The 18,663-nt window shown below is 41.9% G+C and overlaps 1 protein-coding gene across 1 annotated transcript; it reads right to left on the reverse strand.

Annotated features, from left to right (window-relative positions):
• Window positions 1-3,104: 3,104 nt before the first annotated feature.
• On the reverse strand, window positions 3,105-16,701 carry TOGARAM1 (TOG array regulator of axonemal microtubules 1). Its single transcript, XM_053475373.1, has 16 exons — window positions 15,230-16,701; window positions 10,962-11,091; window positions 10,344-10,597; window positions 9,376-9,602; window positions 8,730-8,833; window positions 7,917-8,075; window positions 7,101-7,199; window positions 6,620-6,774; window positions 6,355-6,499; window positions 6,036-6,122; window positions 5,262-5,400; window positions 4,956-5,061; window positions 4,317-4,552; window positions 4,053-4,211; window positions 3,836-3,961; window positions 3,105-3,225 (listed from the first exon to the last, which is right to left on the reverse strand). Exons 1-16 carry the CDS (start codon window positions 16,463-16,465, stop codon window positions 3,183-3,185), a joined length of 3,405 nt encoding a protein of 1,134 aa, XP_053331348.1. The 5' UTR covers window positions 16,466-16,701; the 3' UTR covers window positions 3,105-3,182.
• Window positions 16,702-18,663: the final 1,962 nt, after the last annotated feature.

Genomic DNA, 18,663 nt, shown 5'->3' on the forward strand with positions numbered 1-18,663 from the left:
TCACATGGCATGTTTGCGGTTAGTTCTTTCCCCGGCTCTTTGTGAATATATCTAGGGGTAAAGAGGTGGAGTTAGGGGTAGTGTTGGGGTACTGTTGGTGAATGGTGATAATGCTAGGTGCGGTTAGACATTGGGGTTAGCATAACTGTAAAGGGTCGCTAAAGTCAGTGATCAGATGTTAAGTTATTATTATATATATATATATATATATACACACACACATATTATATATATATATATATATATAGTTTATTAGATTACTTGTCAGGGCTAAGTTTAGGTCAGGGGGAGGGGTCATCCAGTGGCTGTCATGATTAGTTCACTCCTATTGGTCACTCTAAACACAACAAATGTGGACAGTAATGTGGAGTATATTTTGCTGCTTACCATCTCTAGATCATGTCAATGATAACCTTATAAATACCACGTCACCTCACCCAAGGCTTTTTACTCGATGCTGGATGTGTGACATAGTGGAGTTTTCTTCCCAAGGGTCAACAGCCCATTGACTACCTAACTAGGAGCCAATGACCCTATTGAGTGCTTGGCCTCGACAGGTTCCAGAGAGCAAAGAACCCCCCTGAAATGGACTTGGCTATACCACAGGTGAGTGCAGACCTCCATATGAGTGCGGAACACCTGGACACCACGCCAACACTACACAAAGAGCAGATCTAAGGTCTTCGGGTTCTGCTCCGGGTCTGGCCATAGGCCCCCTTTAATACAACCCTAGTACATTGCACTGTATGGTTGGAGGCAGTTCAAAGATACCACTAGATCTGAAAATCCACAAGAAGTGACAAAAGCAAATGTTATATCCAAAAAAATATACTTTATTCATACAGATCATTTAAAAATATAAAGGTAGACCATACATGGTGAGTGAAAACTTCGCATATTAAATGAATTAAGTCAAGTGAGCGGATGAAGATCTCCATAATGGAAACAACGTACAAAAATAAATATAGTTTCAAAGAATATTCAAAATACTCCGGCCCAGGCACACAATGGAAAAATCAAAGTACGTATTGGTTCATCGCAAACAACAGTGAAAGAGTTAAAAAAAAAAAATCAGATTGTGGATGTAGAAACGACAATATCCTAGGTCACAACATTCAAATACTGATCAACACTCAATAGAAGTGTGTAAGCGTGTATGTCAACAACACAATATTAAAGTACACATTCTAGAATTCAGAACCCCGTTTAATAAGCGGACCCCCATCTGACCCGAGCGAGATCACGGAGTTAAACAAGATAACGCTAATTATTAAAGAAAAGGGAAATGTGAAATGTGTTATTTTTAACATAGAAAGCGTCGGGAGGCTTGGAGTATCATAGCTACAATATATCATTCTGGACGCCCTATACAATCTTTTTGTTGTAACATCGCTACGGACTCTGCTGGCGCTATATAAATGTAAGTATTTTTTTTTTTTTTTGCTACCTCTTAGAGGTAAAATATTTAATATTCTCTGCATCTTCTCTCGCCCGCTTGCATTGCAAGTTTGTGGGCAAGTCATTGACCCCTTTTGCATCATACTGGACACATGTCCCACGGGAACCAATGGGAGCTGCGGAAAGTCACGTGACCTGTGATCACATGCGCTCGACAAGGCAACATTCTCGGTTTTGGAGGGTACAAAGCAACCAATGACCGCTACCTGTCCGAATTATAACACGTCACATGAACTCGGCTACTGAAACCCGATCGTAGTTTGAACAGAGTGTAAAGTCGTGTTATATTCAGCGTGAACACCACCATTGTTGGAGGTATTTGAAGAGTATGTCGTAACAAACTTAGTAAGCGATATATGTTAAAAGACTTCTAGATACAAAAATATGAACCTCTTAAAAAGAAACAACCTCTCCCTTCGTTGTTGGACAAAGGCCGGCTGAGGGTGATTTGGGTTGAAGCAGCGACAGCAGCTGTATCGGGGTATATCAAGTAATGCAGGCGTTTGACGGACATTTCACCTCCCTGACTTAGATATACATCACGAATGGCCGGCCCCTGGCTGAGTTGGTCCTGTATAAATGTATAGATATGTGGATAACGTTCGTCAACGTCATTCACTTTATTAACTAAGCATCGTTCAGGGCCAGCTCAGCCCTCGTTGCAGGAGAAGCTCCCTCTGGTTGGTCATTCATATCCCCCAAACTCGTGCTTTAGTGAATACAACCCTTAGACACCATCTAGAACTGGGGAGTTCTGAGCCATCAAGAGCTTTAACAAGCCACAGTTTAAAGTGCATCAGTCACCTTTCTATATGCTACGGTTTACAATCTAGCGGACTTGAAACATCTATGTAATAGAGCTTACATATAAAAGACACCTATACATGTATGTCAGCGACGGCAATCGCTTAGCATCTGATTTTATCATTATTCCTCCCCGCTAGGTTGGCCCTACTGTTTAATGGGAGTATTTATGGTTTGAAGAGATATTCTTTCCTGTACTCCAACAATCTACGACGGAGAACTGGACATCCAATGGGAGTCGAGCAGAAGAGAAACAATGCCCTCTATTGGCTGCAAGCAGCTCTCATTACAGATGTGTAGTCCCTTTAAGGATATAATCTATATCTATATCTATATATATATATATATATATCCCTGCCCGATCATATTTTATGCACAAACCTGTATTGTATAGGGAGCAGAAGCGGGGGAGCTCTCCCTGGTACGATGCCACCGCTCCAGAACGACTTTTCTTCTGGAAAAGCTTCATTATTTCAACTGAAAAATATTCTTTACACATAAATATATACACACTGTTGGAAGGCTTCTGATAAGTCCACTTATTTAAATCATAATAACAAAAAATTAGATTGCTACAAAAACCGTTTTTGTTCTCGGGACGTTAGCTACGCTCTTGCTTTATGTGCAACGTTTTATATCAAACATGAAGATATTCATGTCACATAAATCACGTAACAATTATTTCGACAAATTAAACCTATATGTCCTACAAAAAGGTTTAATGCTAATCGGGTTATTGTTAGTATTGGTACGTTTTAATCAAGTTTTCATATTCCTGAAATAGCAATATTGTGTTAGTTGTTGATACTTTCTTCTCCAATGGTCTTCTCCAATTTTCAAAATTTTTCTCGCGAGGTTCATTTCCTCCAATCTCCAGGTTTTTTTGTTTTTTTTTTTGCAAGGTTAGTTTCTTCCAATCTTCATGTATACGCTTTAAGGCCTTGCGTGTTGGGCGAGGGAACACTGTTAAAAGAAGACAATTGTTGCAATCTGTGAGATACATCTGGAAAGTCTATGTCTGAGCGCACTCAACAAGCAGAATGTCTGCATGCGGCTCTAGATGAACCCAGCGGGGACCACCCTACACCCCGAAGCCTTGTGCATCACCAATGGTGAAACGCCGGTCATGGGCTGCGGTGGTGTGTCGGGTTCCTTCTAATCTATGCACAAGGCAGCCCAGAAAGGATTAGTAAAGGGGCTGCACGAGAGGGTTTGGAGTAAGGGTTCAATAATACATCTAAGTAAGCTAGATTGGGTAACAAACACCACCTCGGGTTGTTTACCGACGTGGCATGTTCTACCGGTTTCGGGGCCTATTACAGCAGCCACTGATGTGTGGTACGGTGGCCATCCTGGCCGCAAAAGGCCACAAAAGGCGGTATTTCTGGCCGCAAAAGGCGGTACTGCAGTCCAGCACCGGCTGTTGGAGCAGGAGCAGCGAGAGCCGCCGTGGTCCCTTTATACAACAAACCAAGGAGTCTTGGCCGTACTCTTGTCATGACGTAAAGGCAATATTCACGCGAATGCATAGGATGCAATAACGAGACAATACAATCATTCTTTCATTCCCTACCTTTTTTTAATATTGTGTATTACGTCCTTCACATAAGGCAACTCCTTAGGTGGAATATACTTTTCCAACATTTTGGTAAACTCGGGATGCGACATGAGTAGATGGAGCATTTTCCGCCCAAAGTGCCTACACGGAGAGATGTTTAGGGTTTAGATCACAGTTTGCCACAGCGGAGTGTTTTATAAAAGAAAGAAATAAAAAACCTGCAGACACCAACCTAGTTTCCTGGGCCCCATCCAGAGCAAACTTGGCAATGGCTGGCAAGGCGCGATCAGTGATGTTCTTTACTCCAGACAACACGCACCCCGGCCCCATCTTCTCCATCAGATTGTACAAGTGATGGGCCGTGCACTTGCGAACAGCAGGGTTCAAATGGCTACAGGCAAGCAAAGCATGAGATGTTATGAGAATGCAAATTTAAATTCTGGTTTCACTTCCCTACAGAAATAAAATAATAAAAGACAAATCAAAGTTTAAGTACCTGACGCCTCCGTTGATGAGGGACATCATAGCGCGCACCGGCGTAACATTTTCCACCATGGCGTCTAGGGTCTTGTCCACGTCCTCTCGGATGAAAACGCTGGATTCTCCTGCTTTGTGTAAGACCACCTTGACGCAGTTATCAAGATCATGGTCCATGTTCTTCTTTAGGTGCGTGAACATGTCCCCCAGGCAGGCGATGGCGGCTCGGGAGACGCTGGAACGCAGGTTCTTCACCTACATTGTGGAACACGCGGTAAGGTAAATACTGAATGTCATACTGCAGGGAAAATACACATACATACATACATACATAGACACACACACTCCAGTAGAGCGAGTATTACATGGTTCACCACGTGGACATTGAATGAGTTGTAGATGCATTCCATACTGGTTACAATAACAAACTGGCATGTGGACATTGGAGCAGCCATTATTTGAAATGACTCATTTCCAATGGTTTTCTGGATGTTCTGAAAGTTGCAGTGGGCTGTGGAATACTCATTGTGTTTACCCCTGCAGTATAGTGATTTGTGTAACTATTGCCAGCATTCACCTGACACGGACGTGCGTGGTGAGGATTGCGATTAGCAGTACTCTCGACATATAATCAGATCGGAACGAAGGAACCAGTTACCTCCTTGGCGATGGCTAAGCTCAGGTCGTAAAGTTTCTCCATAACCAGATCAGGATGGAAGGCACACAGTGATCTTATCAGAGCCAATCCTTCAATCTTTTTCTCCCTGTAAAGATGAATAACGAGAAGCTGAAGTATGGTTTAGGATATAATTAACTTTACATCCTTCTGATGAAGATTATTTTTTTTTTTTGGCCTTTGCTTTATCTTGAGCAATCAGCCCTTGGCTGTTATGATAATCGCTCTACATTTAGGACTTGGCTTTGGTTTTTACGTTTCTCGAGAGGACTCACAGACTTTACTTACCAATCGTCATTCTCCAAGAGCGTGAAGACATCAGTCAGTGAGTTGTTGGGATTGGGAAGCTCTCTGGGTGCTGAGAGGTTGACAGCTTCAAGCTTGGAGCCAACAGATGACCTTCTGACAGTGGATGGATTTCTTTGCGCTGTAGGCACAAGTGGTATCGATATCAGGATTACTGCTTACTTCAATATCACCGCCTTAAACCTCCTAACCAAAAGCATGCACATAACTTTATAACGCGTATTCTCTGTTAAAGAGAAAAAAAAATTATATATATATATATATATATATAAAGTCCAAAATTAACAATTGCACTCCAAATGCCAAATTTCTGCCCGGTGCCAAATAACTGCAGCAGTAAATAATATAAAGTCCAAAAATAATTACCGGCACTCCAGGGACTTTGCAAATGACCACACAAACAACTTCGGTTTTTAAGTCAACGTTTCAGTCTTGTTTATTACAGACTTTCATCAGGACGTCCTGATGAAAGTCTGTAATAAACAAGACTGAAACGTTGACTTAAAAACCGAAGTTGTTTGTGTGGTCATTTGCAAAGTCCCTGGAGTGCCGGTAATTATTTTTGGACTTTATATATATATATATATATTATATATATATATATATATATATATATATGCTAATATACGCATTAAGAGAATGTATTAAGGAACCCATCCTCAATTATGCTTTCTTTAAAGCAGGCTATAATTCAGGCTTTTGATTCCTTAAGACTGTGCAATGGGAAATATGTTTATTTTGAATAAAAGTTTATACTTGGGGTCTTTTTCAGGCTGGAGTTTCTTCTCAGGTGCGGTATATTATTGTTCAAGTTGTCCTGGACATCAGATTTTGCTTTTGGCGCTGAAACCGATAAGGAAAACGAATAGATAAAAAGCCTTGTAAATGCTCAATCTTTTTACCCCCCCAATATAAATCAATGAGAAGTGCAGATGATTTCAGAGCTGCATGGCAGATGGGTTTTTCCCAAATATAATTTATACAGAGGACATTATAGTAAAAGGAGCTTAAACAAGCTCTACTATGGATATATTAATCTGGGATGATACACACATTCAATAACACAAGAACAAACCTCCTGTGGCCATCGGCAGGGGGTCGGTCCGAGACAGGATTTCCGTTTCTTTGCTATTAAGATCGCTGCTGTGCAAGAGTTCGTTGAGACTGTTTTTGCTCTGCCTCACCTTGTCGCGGGCTGACTTGGACATCGGGACTTTTGCCTGTAGCAAAACAATAGTTAAAAACTTTTTTTTTTTTTTTTTTTTTTTTTAGCAACCATGCATTAAAAAAATAAATTAAAAACAAAACCAAAAAATCCTAGAATTTAGAACTGGTCTTACGTCGATCTCAGACGCACTTCCGTTGTGGCGGACGGCTCTCCCGTAGACGCCGGCGGGGGGCTCGGAGGTTTGTTTTGCTTTATTCTGGTCTCCAGAGGTTGAGAAAACAGAGTGGCTGTCTGTCTGGCAAGCCGATACTCGGGTATCAAATACACCTAATGAAATAAGAAAAGATGTTACGACACAACGAAATGCTGCAAACTAGCCTAAAATCGGAGCCAGCGTGCAAATGTGTCGTAAAGTAGTGCGGTTTCAAACGTTTATCCAAGTTTAACTGAGATCTGCATCTCAAAGCGGCAGGGACAACATCTATTTCCGGTCCCGAAGTGCGTTACCTTCTCTTCTTCCCATTCCTTACAAAGGCTGCCTGAACCAATCAGCGGCAAGTAACTTAACAGGGGAGAGCGGCGATGGCAGTGGGTTTTTTCTATTTTCACTGGTAACTCACCAGACCCAGGGTAATAAAACCCTCCATTCATACCTTTCCCAATAACAGCCACGGAGTCACCAATCAGTTGGGTGGAGAAATCAAAATCAAAGGTGTAAAGCTGTTGTAAATTGGAGGTTGATGCAGCCATTCCTAAAAACAATAAGAGATTGAATAGGATAAGTTTACAGAGAAAGACATAAACATAAAAGACAAGGACAAAACACAAGTACTACAAATACTTCCGGGCATTTCTTGGTTAACGTGGAGGCATGGGTTTAAAATGGTCTATACATTTGAACTACGATACATTGTAAGTTCAATACACGGCAAGGAAAAAGCTCCATGGACTACAGTCTTACAAGTGATTTTATTTTCTGCCACTAGGAGGCCTAAACACACAAGCATAAAAACGTAGGTTTTTTTATTGTAAATATTGATTTTTAAAGTACCATCATATTGTACAATGCTTTTTGGGAATACATTTCAACTGCTTCATAATGATGATACATTAAGTTAGCAGTGGGTTTCAGACATATATATATATATATATATATATATATATATATATATATATATTTTACACAGAAAAGTGGAACCGTTTAATCTCTCTGAGTTAGTAAAGTCCACTTTTCCAACCTCCTAAACCTGGTGGCTCTCCTAAGAGATCATATCACTCAACAATTCCCTCTTAATTGTTAAATTAACTCTTAAGAAGTTTCTGAGATACTTTATCTGAACATCATCCCTCTTATTGTGTATTGGTTTATATAGCACCATCATATTCAGCAGCGCTGCACACTTCCAATGAAAATATTTATATGTAACTGTACATATAAAAAAACCCAAAAACTTGCACACTCATCTAACCTCTCAGGGGTTTTGAGGACCTCTGCTGGTCTTTAGGATGAGATTTTGCGGGGGCCATCGAGATTAGCTTGGAATTGTCCTCTTCGGCATCTGCAGCACTGCTCTTGTAGTTCATGCGCTGTCCAACGACACCCTCGGGCTTATAGTTCGTTGATATAGCTGTGTAAATGAAATTAACAAGGTGAAGAAGTGAAGCATTGGATATCGCAAACCATTCCATGATCGTGCTGATGGATACACCAACAGAGCTAATGAATAATAATCGGGGGACAATCGTGCACAGGGGCTGCACGTTCAATTCTATTTTGTGTGATTGGTATTTAAACCTTTCCAGGGCCGCTCACAAGACGACAAAAAAAAACAAAAAAAAAAACAAGAAAGCTTTGGCTCTATTCAATGCAACAACAAAAAAAAAATAATCTGGAACATTGGCAGCTACACAAAAACTACACACCTTGCAGTTACAATTAATATTATTTCTGAAGGCGCCGTTCCGGTTGGTCAAACATTAATTGCGCCCTCCAGCATATTAAGCAATAAATGGTCTGGCGATCCAGACACAATAACGCAATCCAATTCTACAGCATTCGTGAAACATTCTCAGCTCGGACCTGGTTATTCATAAACCGAAAACTCAAAGTCCAAGTTTGCATTCATCGACATCCGGCGGCCTGCAACGAACCCCACAGGGTTGAAGGCGCTGAAGAAATTGGATCAGCTCTGCTTCTACAGCTTCCAAACTCTGATCTGCTATTAGAGAGCGCCTTCGCTATCCGAGCCCGTGAACGCACTCACATAAGACGTCTCACGTACCTTCAGTTGCAGAGTCTCCTTTTTTGTGTATGTCTTTATTCCGAGCAGAAAGCAGTCTGGTGGGTCGTACAGTCGACCTGGGGGCAGCAGCAGCCTCCTCAAACCTATGGCAGGAATATAAAGACTTGATAAGCAGCCCAGTTGAAGTACAAGCATACATTGCAATTAAAGGCAATAGTCAAAAAAATAAAATCAACCGGGACGCAGCTGTACAACGGGAATAAAGAAAGCGAGGAACTCGGAGGTAGAGTAACAACTCAATTACTGAATATGTACCTGCCTCCGACACAAGAAATAAAAAAAGCATAACCACACATCATGGAGGAGATAGTAATTATATATATAAAAAAAGACAAAACATGAAGAATTGCAAAATTAATTAAGACGAGATTTCAAAGATGTATATTTAAAGTGGTTCTCGATGATCTCATTATTCCCCAGCGCAGAGATTCTAGTGTATAAAATGTTTGTGTTTAGCTGTTGTTGATAAGAAGACTGAAGATGCAGCTCGGGAGTCACAGGCTAATATTTGACCCGTATTTGGAATAAAACATAGGAAGACTCACTTTTTCTTAATGTATGGAGTTGGCGATGGGGTTGACCTCATAGATCACCCGTATTTGGAATCAAACATAGGAGGACTCACTTTTTCTTAATGTATGGCGTTGGCGATGGGGGTGACCTCATGGATTCGCGACTGTAAACTCCGCTCTCGCTGTAAGTGCCGCTGAACGGAGATGTCCCGTTGGTCGGCGATTCTAAGTTTAGTTCCATCTTCATGGAGTCAGGACTATCGAAGTCAGACGAGCCCCCGTTCATCTTGGCTCTCTTCTTAGCCGCGCTTTTACGCACATGGCGCAGAGAGCTTGCCATCTACACATAAAGGATAAGAGGGTGGAAAACCTTATCTATGAATGAATACTGGTGGTGTCTTCCAGCACAAACAATTAAAATACCGTTTATTATGTTTCTATTTGCGCAAAATGGGACATTGTGATTGGAGGGGAGGGATTAAAAAGGACCTCAACAAAACACACACTTAGTTGTAATAATTGGCTACTCTGGATTAGCTCAAAAATTAACTCTACAGAAAATAACTGTCAGAATTTCTTTTGGATAACTCAACAACCACCAACCCGTAATTTTGTCTACCGAAAAACAATTGGTTCCTTTATTTCACTTATTTATTTATTAACCCCTTCAAGACCAGGACGTACCTGGCACTTCCGGGTCAAAGGTCACCGGCCAGGTACATCATCGATGATGGTGTCCCCGGCGATCCGTAGCAGCCGCTCCCCCTCAATTCCGTGCACGTGATCGATTTGCAGCGAATCACAAGCACGGAATTTAAATATTTAAAAAAAAAAAAAAAAAACTGCGGTCTTCAAGGGAAGACGCAGTTTGCCAATGCCGGTCCTGAAGGGGTTAAAATTGTTTAAATTGTGTTTAAGATACAGGAGAGGCGTACAAATTAGACGCTCACAAAACTTGCGAGAAAACGTCAACAGATTGGTTTAAAAAATAATTATATACATATAGACACAGATATATAGCTTGAAGTCCAAGAAACGTTAGCAGTATTCATTGTCATCGTCGATCAGATTCAACACCAACCTCCTCGCGGTCATCGTCGTCCTCGTCTTTTGTATTTAAGTCTGAGAAGTCGATCGCAATATTTTCTTCTCTGTAGGTGCGGCCGTTGCCTTGGGTGCCGTTTAACACGCTGCCGGTGGGGATGTTGCTGATATTTGGCAATGAGGTGGCTCCTTTGGCGATTGGGGGTACAGGTTTAGATCCACTCAGGTCTTTCCGCGCGGTTGATCCTCGCACCTGCGGAGCTTTAATCAAGGCTGTAGAGTTCTCGTTACCTAAGCAGAGTAAATGCACAAAACAAAAACATTTCATTTTTTCATATTTTTTCCAATAAAATGTAACTAATACATCTTTTTGAAGGTTCTTAGCATACTCTGCTCCTGATTGGGCTTTCCCTCATGTAGTTGTTCATTGTCCAGGACTACTGGCTTTAAAATGTAACATTTATTCAAAGACTGCAAAAAGTAGTTTGCCAACACAATACAGCCTCAGCAGCACATAAAGGATATTATTAGTTGGCATTAAAAGAAGCCAAGGATCCAAGATTTTAAAAAAGCATTTAATAAATCCCGATATCGGCGAACCAGAAAGTGAAGGATTTGAGGAACGCTTGGGTAGCATCGGAAGGTGGTTTCTTACCGGTGTCTGCGGCGACAGGGTCGTGGTTAGCGCTGAAACCATTGGTAGAGTGATTTTTGGGCAGATCTCTGGTTTTAGCCGTCGGGACCCTTACAGCAGGTGTATGGTGTAAATCATCCATAGAAGAGCTCTGTAAAAGACAGCAGTATGTTACTTCACCCACTACGCTACGTGCAAGCACGTGGATTTTAAGAATAAATGCTATTAAATTGGGATTTGTCAAAAAAAAACAAAAAGGAAAATCATTTTTAACAATTAAAACCAAACTGTTGTATGTGGTTTATAGAAATATCGTTGTTTGTTTGCACAAGAATACTCTAAATAACATGAATATTAATACTTCCATAGAGTGCGGCACATGTCCCAAATGAGTAAACTACTTTTTGATCCATACATGACCTTGCAAAACAAAACAACTGGATTTATGGATTGAATTTACATCGTAAAGCAGGGTTTAAGTGACAAATTCTCACAACGTCCTAAAGGGACACTTCTTGGGGCTGTAGGACACCTCGATCTGAGCACGTGGGAAAGACGGACATCGGCAGAGGGATTTGGCTATACAGGCAGTCATTCCTACGCAGGACGCTTGTACAAGCGGGAGGAGGCCATGAAACTTAATGATTAGCAAAGGATTCTCATGTCACATATATTCCCTACCAAAACCAGGTCTGCAGGCATGAGAAGGCCAGCAGATCCCAGGTAATGATGATCGTCTGCTATGGAAATTAATCGGGTGATTACAAGCCGGTAACTACAGAGACACAACAATCAGGTTTGCGTCAATCACACAGAAGTTAGTAAAAATGTTCTCCTGTGGCTACAGAGTCGGGCAATCAGTGGACCTTTTGGCCAAGCGAAGGCTGGTGGGAACGTCCAAAGGCAGCTGAAACTCCTATGACTGAGCCTCAGGCTGCCCGAGTGTCATGAGAGATACACAACATGCCATCTACCGGCTCGTTCTGCATTAACACACAGTACACAAGAAGGGTTTAATTGGACATAAAGGGATACGAGGACAGAATGTGTGCATGCGCGGAGCAGCAAGCGACTCTGCAAGCTTATGACCATTTCACGGACATTATAAACTTCTGCTTCTTCCGTGTTAATTCGGTTGCCGGTGGATTCAGCCCCGGCACTCCCAGCCAAGATGCCCAGTACAGAAGTGGCCCAAAGCATATGTAGCAGACAACACACCCTGAGTTTACCACTGAGTCCTGTCTAAGATGCATTCACCAAAAAGACGCTGAATACAAGCCAGTAGAAGGACCACAGGGTGGATGCAGTCAGAGTGTAAGTACCGCCTTGTTCTTCTATGGCAACAACCTATCAGCGCCTGTTTGTGACACATGACAATTAGGTGTCCCTGGGAAAAAAAATATGAAACTAAATTTGAGATTTTTTTTTATTCTCCTTTAATGATCTGCTTCACTCTACTGATAGGAAAACCCTTCCATGATGGTGCGTCGAGCGCAAGGCTTCCAACCGGCTGTCTCTTGGCAACAATACACCTTCTGTTTTTATTCGCTGGGTAAACTTCATCAGACAAGAGAAACATGGCAGGCGTTTCGCTCTTACAGGCAGGAATAATATTTAACCAGCTCGGCTAACAAAAAAAAGCGATGACATGCGCCCGTAGAAAGGAATTTCTTTGTGCGGGAGAAATCCTTATAGACGTGAGCTCTTGTGCTGCCTGGTTACCGCATGAAGTTGCCGCATATTATCTATGCGACGTATAATCCTTTTACAAGACAGTCTTATGTAGCGTGTTTTATTGCGTGTCGATGTAAAAACAAATGAAAAAGGTACATGTGGCCTCGATATCACCAGTTATCCCGCGATGCAGGGGAAGGTAGACTTTATGATACTCTTGATGGATTCTTGACAATTACAGTATCGTCACAGGACGGAACCGATTTTATCAGCTCGCGTTGCTGGAGGAAGGGCTTCATCGGGCTTACAGAACAAAGAGCCCCATCCTGAACATCTAATCCCCAATTATAAGCCGCACCACTATACTAAAGATTTAAATTAGAGGGGGAAGAGTGTGGCCTGTAATCAGGACAATACGGGTTATGTGTACAGTCCAGGGATTCATTAATAATAACCATCAGCCACACAAGTAAACAATTAACCCAGCTTAAAATCCAACAGCCAAGCCATGATCAGATCACAGGGCAGGAGCAAGCGCCTCGTTACCCTATTTTTAACGGATCGTGTCCAAGGTTTTCAGCCCAGTCATCGATAAAAATGGTTAAAATCAGATGACGCTTTATAGACGGAGCAATCACGCTGCCCAACAACAACAACAAAAAAAAACGGCAGCTACTGCTCCCAACGTGATCGATGACAGACAGGACAGCAGCCGATCGTCTCCAACCCCCCCCCCCCCCGATTCCTGGTCAGCAAAAATGATCATAAAATAATTTGCTTGGAAAATCTGTATCACGATATTTGACCAAACTGCCCCATACCTCCAAATTTCTAACCCGGGCCAAGTTCCCGCTCAGCCCTACCTCTGTCCTGAAAAGCAGGATCGAGACAGAGCTCAGTGGGACAGGGGGATAAGAGTGGCATTATGGGGAGTGTCTCGTGCAAAGCAGGACAGTTGGGAGGTATGCTGCCCTCTTATTTTAATTGGCACACCATTGTTTCACTGCTGTAACGTGTACGATTACGTAGGACAACCTGAAATACATCATTCTTAGTACTACTGAATGGCCGACACTTTCCGAGTAATAAATATCTTTTATCATTACTAACATATTTTAGGGAATGCTTAATTGCCATGTGACAGAAAAGACGGCACCGATACGGTGTTGCCATAGACACTAAAAAGCTTCTGAAATGTTTCGTGGGATTTAATCGTCAGAGGAAAGAATAAAATGACAGATCTGCTGTGGTTTATTGGCTCAATTAGTAGGTTGCCTACGGGGAACGGCGCTTTTCAAACGGATAAAGCGCTTACAGGGACAGCCCTAAAATACACATTTGATGATATCATATTTCAAAGTCTCAATTTAGATTTTTTCTGCATGGATCTTTACAGAAAATAGACCCCCCCCACAGAGAAGAGGTTCGTTCCAATGCCTTGTGACAATAGTTAATAGTAATCCCCCCTATCAATGCTGTATCAAAACTACAAAGCGTTAATGAGAGACGTCATAATAGAAAATCTTCAGAGATGCATCAAAAATGGATAGAAACAAACAAAAAATAGTAATATGCTTGGTGGGTTTTTTCCCCCCTTCGCTTTCCCATTTATTTATTTTCTACACTTCGTAAGCCCTTCAGAAGAAAGCCGCCAAACCCCCCCCAAAATTGGGAATGGCTGTTCGCCCATTGTACAGCGCTACGGAATTAGATGGCGCTATATAAAACAATAAATAATAATAATAATTATAAATCACAGCACGTAAATAAATAAATAAAGTATGAAAACCTTTAAAAAAAATCCTACGTTAATCGCTTTGGTCCTTTCTTTGTGTTGAATGCAAACAGGTAGATGTAGCAATTGCTGCCTTGATATGAACCTGTCGCTAGAATGGGGGGGAGCATTGGTATGATTTATGTACAATTTTTTTTTTAATTGAAGCACTATTTTCCTAAAGAATCTTTTTTTAAATCTTTAAAACGGGGGGGGGGATAAAAAGGGTGAAGCAATAAGATGTTTGGCGAAGGCTAATTAAAGCGAGCCTCTCGTACAGAGGTTCTAGTTTTTTTAGGATACATTGTCAGGATTAATCATTATTCTAGAGGGAATTATTGGCTAATATGATATACAGAAGGGATACGGCCAGAACACAAGCGACTACACTATAATAAACAAATATATATATATTACTGTAAAATTAAGGAAAATCTACACTTAGAAACACGCATTTATCAGTACATTTTTGGTTTATTTTATCGTGTTGTCCTGGCTGGACCTTGTGTGCGTCCGAAACCCGCTGAGCAAGTGACAGCAGCCATCACCTTTAACCATTACTTACCCATTCCTACCGCTAGCTTCCCATGAAATAGATTTTTACCAATATATGGCATAGCTCCAAACTTGTACCCCAGAGAATTGGGACACATGGGGTGCAGCTTGGGAGGCAGCGATACTACATATTATAATAAATAAATAAAAAAAGTTCTTCAAGAAATCCACATTAGAACGTGGAAAAACTAGCAATGGTTGAAACATCTGGATAGCACAGACTCTGTATTACGAGCGAAACAAAGGCGTTGACGCAAGAAAGCAGCACAATATAACAGAAGGTCACCTTTTCTGACTTCTGATATCCTGGAAACGCGTCCGATGCTCCCGGGGATGGAGTTTCTTCCCAAGGGAACTTATTTTTTCCTTTCCCGGCACTCAGCATTCTGCGCCCGACCGGGTCAATCTGAGGAAGTATAACTCGGTGGCTGTGATCACCAGACAGACTTTGTCCGCTATGAGTCCTGTTACCCGTCAGCAGCCAGTCGGTGTCGGCGCCGGGCAGGTGGTGAGCCTTCCTGGTCTGAGCGGACGTCGGGAACGGGAGCGCGTACTCCACCAGGCCTTGCGCGTTTATTTTCGGGAGGGTCTTTCGGGCCAGCCTGGCCTGAACGGCGTTCATAAGGCCTTCGCCGTTTTCTTGAAGCTCGACCTCATCCACGGCTTTAAGGAGGCTGCTTTTGCCGTGTCCCATGGAGGCCGCCAGGACGGCGAAGGCCTCCAGAGCAGCATGGCGGACCTTCCTCTTGCCGTCGATTAAACACGGGGCAATTTCGCAGGCTAAAAAGGGCAAATTGAAGTCCTCGCTCGGGTGGGTCAATAGAGAAACAATACAAACGTTCACCACTTCTTCTCTCACGCGGGAATTTCTGTGTTTTAGGTTTTCCAACAGTATGCTTAGCACTTTGCTTGGACCGGCCACCTTCATTAGCCGCATGTATATCTTCATGTATTCTTGTTTCACCGCCGTCTTGCTGTCACCGAGCAGCTTGATCATGGACGAGATGACGGGTCTTACGTACTCGCCGGCACGATGGCCGAGGTTCGCCAAGAGGCAGTTAAAGACATCCAGAGCGACGAGCATGACAGTGAAGTTAGTGTCGTCTAGTAGAGTACGCAGAAAGCTTATTAACCCGTTGATGTCCACGTGGGTTACGGAGCTAAAGTTGCAATCGTGAATGAGAAGTTTGAGTTCCTCGATGGCTTGGGTTCTAGATTTGTAGTCCTTTGGATCGAGGAGCCTTAAGTGCAGCTCTTTCGGGATGACCCCAAAACGGAGGTCGCTGTTCGCCGGAGCAATTTGCGGGTTGTCCTGCCGGTATCCGGTTCTCGAAGCAGAGCTCCTCCGGTAATAAGAACGCGGCCTATCCGCCAAGATGCCGGACTGGGTGGATATTTCACCTGGAACGCCACAAGAACCGTCCTGAGAGTGCGATTGTCTTCGGGCAGAACCATTTTTGATTTGTGTCACGTGGTCTCCATTGGAGGCGAACGAGGCCACCGCCGTCAGGTGGACCTCCATAGTTTAACGCAAAGCCGAACTTTTTAGCCCATTAAGAAACGAACATCTACATGATTGCAGAACGATGTAAAATGAGACAGGGGCTGCTTTGTTATAAGATCAAAGTCTCAAATTACTTCTTTATAAAAATATATATTTTTTAAAAAAGTCATCACTCAAGAGTGACGATCTTCCACTAAAATATCTTAAGATTCACATAAATCCAATAAGCTATACTATTTATTTCATAAAGTCACGCAGATTCAAGGTCGAAAGGTTTTTTCCTTCTTCTTTGTTTTAATAGTGATATTTCTTAAAATTGTATTATTAAAGAATAAACAATCCGGCAATCCCTGTAATAATAATAAAAAAAAAATCATTAATTGCAAATGAGAATGAAGTATCAAAGTCTTAGTCTACTGAAAGAATGTTAGATAAGTGAAAAAGCCTCCCAGCAGAGGTGGTAGAGGCTAATACAGTAAGGGAACAGGGGGGGATCCCAGGCAGACTAGATGGGCCTGATCTGCAGGCAGGTTCTGCATATCTAATGCTTTCTGACTGGTGTCTGATTTAAAATAAAATGTTTTAACTGAAAATCAGTGGCACGTATCACAAACTATACAGATCTCACCCAAAAACCTGCCCAGGATCTCAAAAAATGTAAATAAACAAGAAAAAAAAAAAAAAAAAAAAAAACACATTTCCGGATGTAACAATAATTATTAGCATTATTAATATTAACCGTCACCCGGCTGCAACCAACAGGAATATATTATTTGGCTGCAAGTATTTTCGAGTGTGGAAAAAGGTGAAATTCGTTCTTGTAATTTATACACGGTACAGACTAGGGGGTGGTGGGGGGGCTGATCAATAATATCGTCTAAAATACGTTTTTATTGTTATTTTATATGATATGACTTACAGCAGCTGTCAGTAAACTCCTCGGAGACTCCAATACACCGAGCCTAACAACCCACACGCTCCGCTCCCTGCGTGAGAAACACCAAGCTTCCTGTTTCGCCGGTTGCTCTGGTCAGCTCCGATCACTGATTACGTCAGGACGCCACTGGTACGGCGCCTTGGTAGGGACAAACAGCAGAAGATCGCGTTTCAGCTTCCCTTTTCCATACGCTATACACAAACATGATCTGTTAAGCTCGAATAAACTTAAAACGGTTGTACAACAGGGTACAGATTTCACGGGGGTGTCCTGATTCCGTTGCTAACGCAGATTTCATTCATTCATATATAATATATATATAGTATAATAATAATTATATATATATATATAATGTTTTGTTTACTGGTTATTGTTGAGCCCGACCAATATCTCAATTGTTCTGCCCGCTGTAAACGCTTAATGCCCCGAATCATAACGCCTAAATGGGCATCGCGCATATCTGCTAAGCAGCGTTCACCCTTAAAGATGCTGTCCCGCTTAGACAATATATTAACAGCGCCGCCTGCGATGCTAAGCAAGTAAACCCCAGCAGAGCTATCGGCTTTCTGTAAAAAGAAGATCAGATACTTTTAAGAAGCGTTTTATTTTACACGACAATTTAGCGTTCCTGGCGAAAATCAATACGGCAAATGAAAGCACTATTTGTTGGGACGGGTTTGCCGCATGTTCTTCTAAAAGTGTAACAAGGAAAATGGAGTCTTTTGTCGAATTTGATACCTTCTGCTGACCAAAATAGAGAAAATATGTTAAATTACTTTAGAGGCCATTTCCTCATTCATCTAAAGAAGAGACCCCTGAGGTATCCTAAGCTTACATATTTTTGCAGCCTAATAAAAGTTATCAACCTTGATTACAGACTCTGTTATAAGATTGTTAAAGGTGAATAAGCCAGGATTGCAGTAGTTAATAAGTGAGCATAGAAAACATAATTCCAATGAGTCTATGGAGGAAGGGACTTCATTAGCATTGCCCTAAAGCATCAGCTCAGTGTGGTGTTTGAGCCGGGAAAGTCACCCAAAATATCACATGACTGACAGCAATGCATGTATGTATCACATGCCTGACAGCGCTGGGAGTTATTAATGTATACAGCGCTGGGGAGTTATATTACTGTATACAGCGCGGGTGGGTTATATTACTGTATACAGCGCGGGTGGGTTATATTACTGTATACAGTGCTGTGGGTATATTACTGTATACAGTGCTGGGGGGTTATTACTGTATACAGCGCTGGGGGGTTATATATTACTGTATACAG

This window comes from Spea bombifrons, chromosome 9 (genome assembly GCF_027358695.1).
Source record: "Spea bombifrons isolate aSpeBom1 chromosome 9, aSpeBom1.2.pri, whole genome shotgun sequence".
Lineage (NCBI taxonomy): Eukaryota > Metazoa > Chordata > Amphibia > Anura > Pelobatidae > Spea > Spea bombifrons.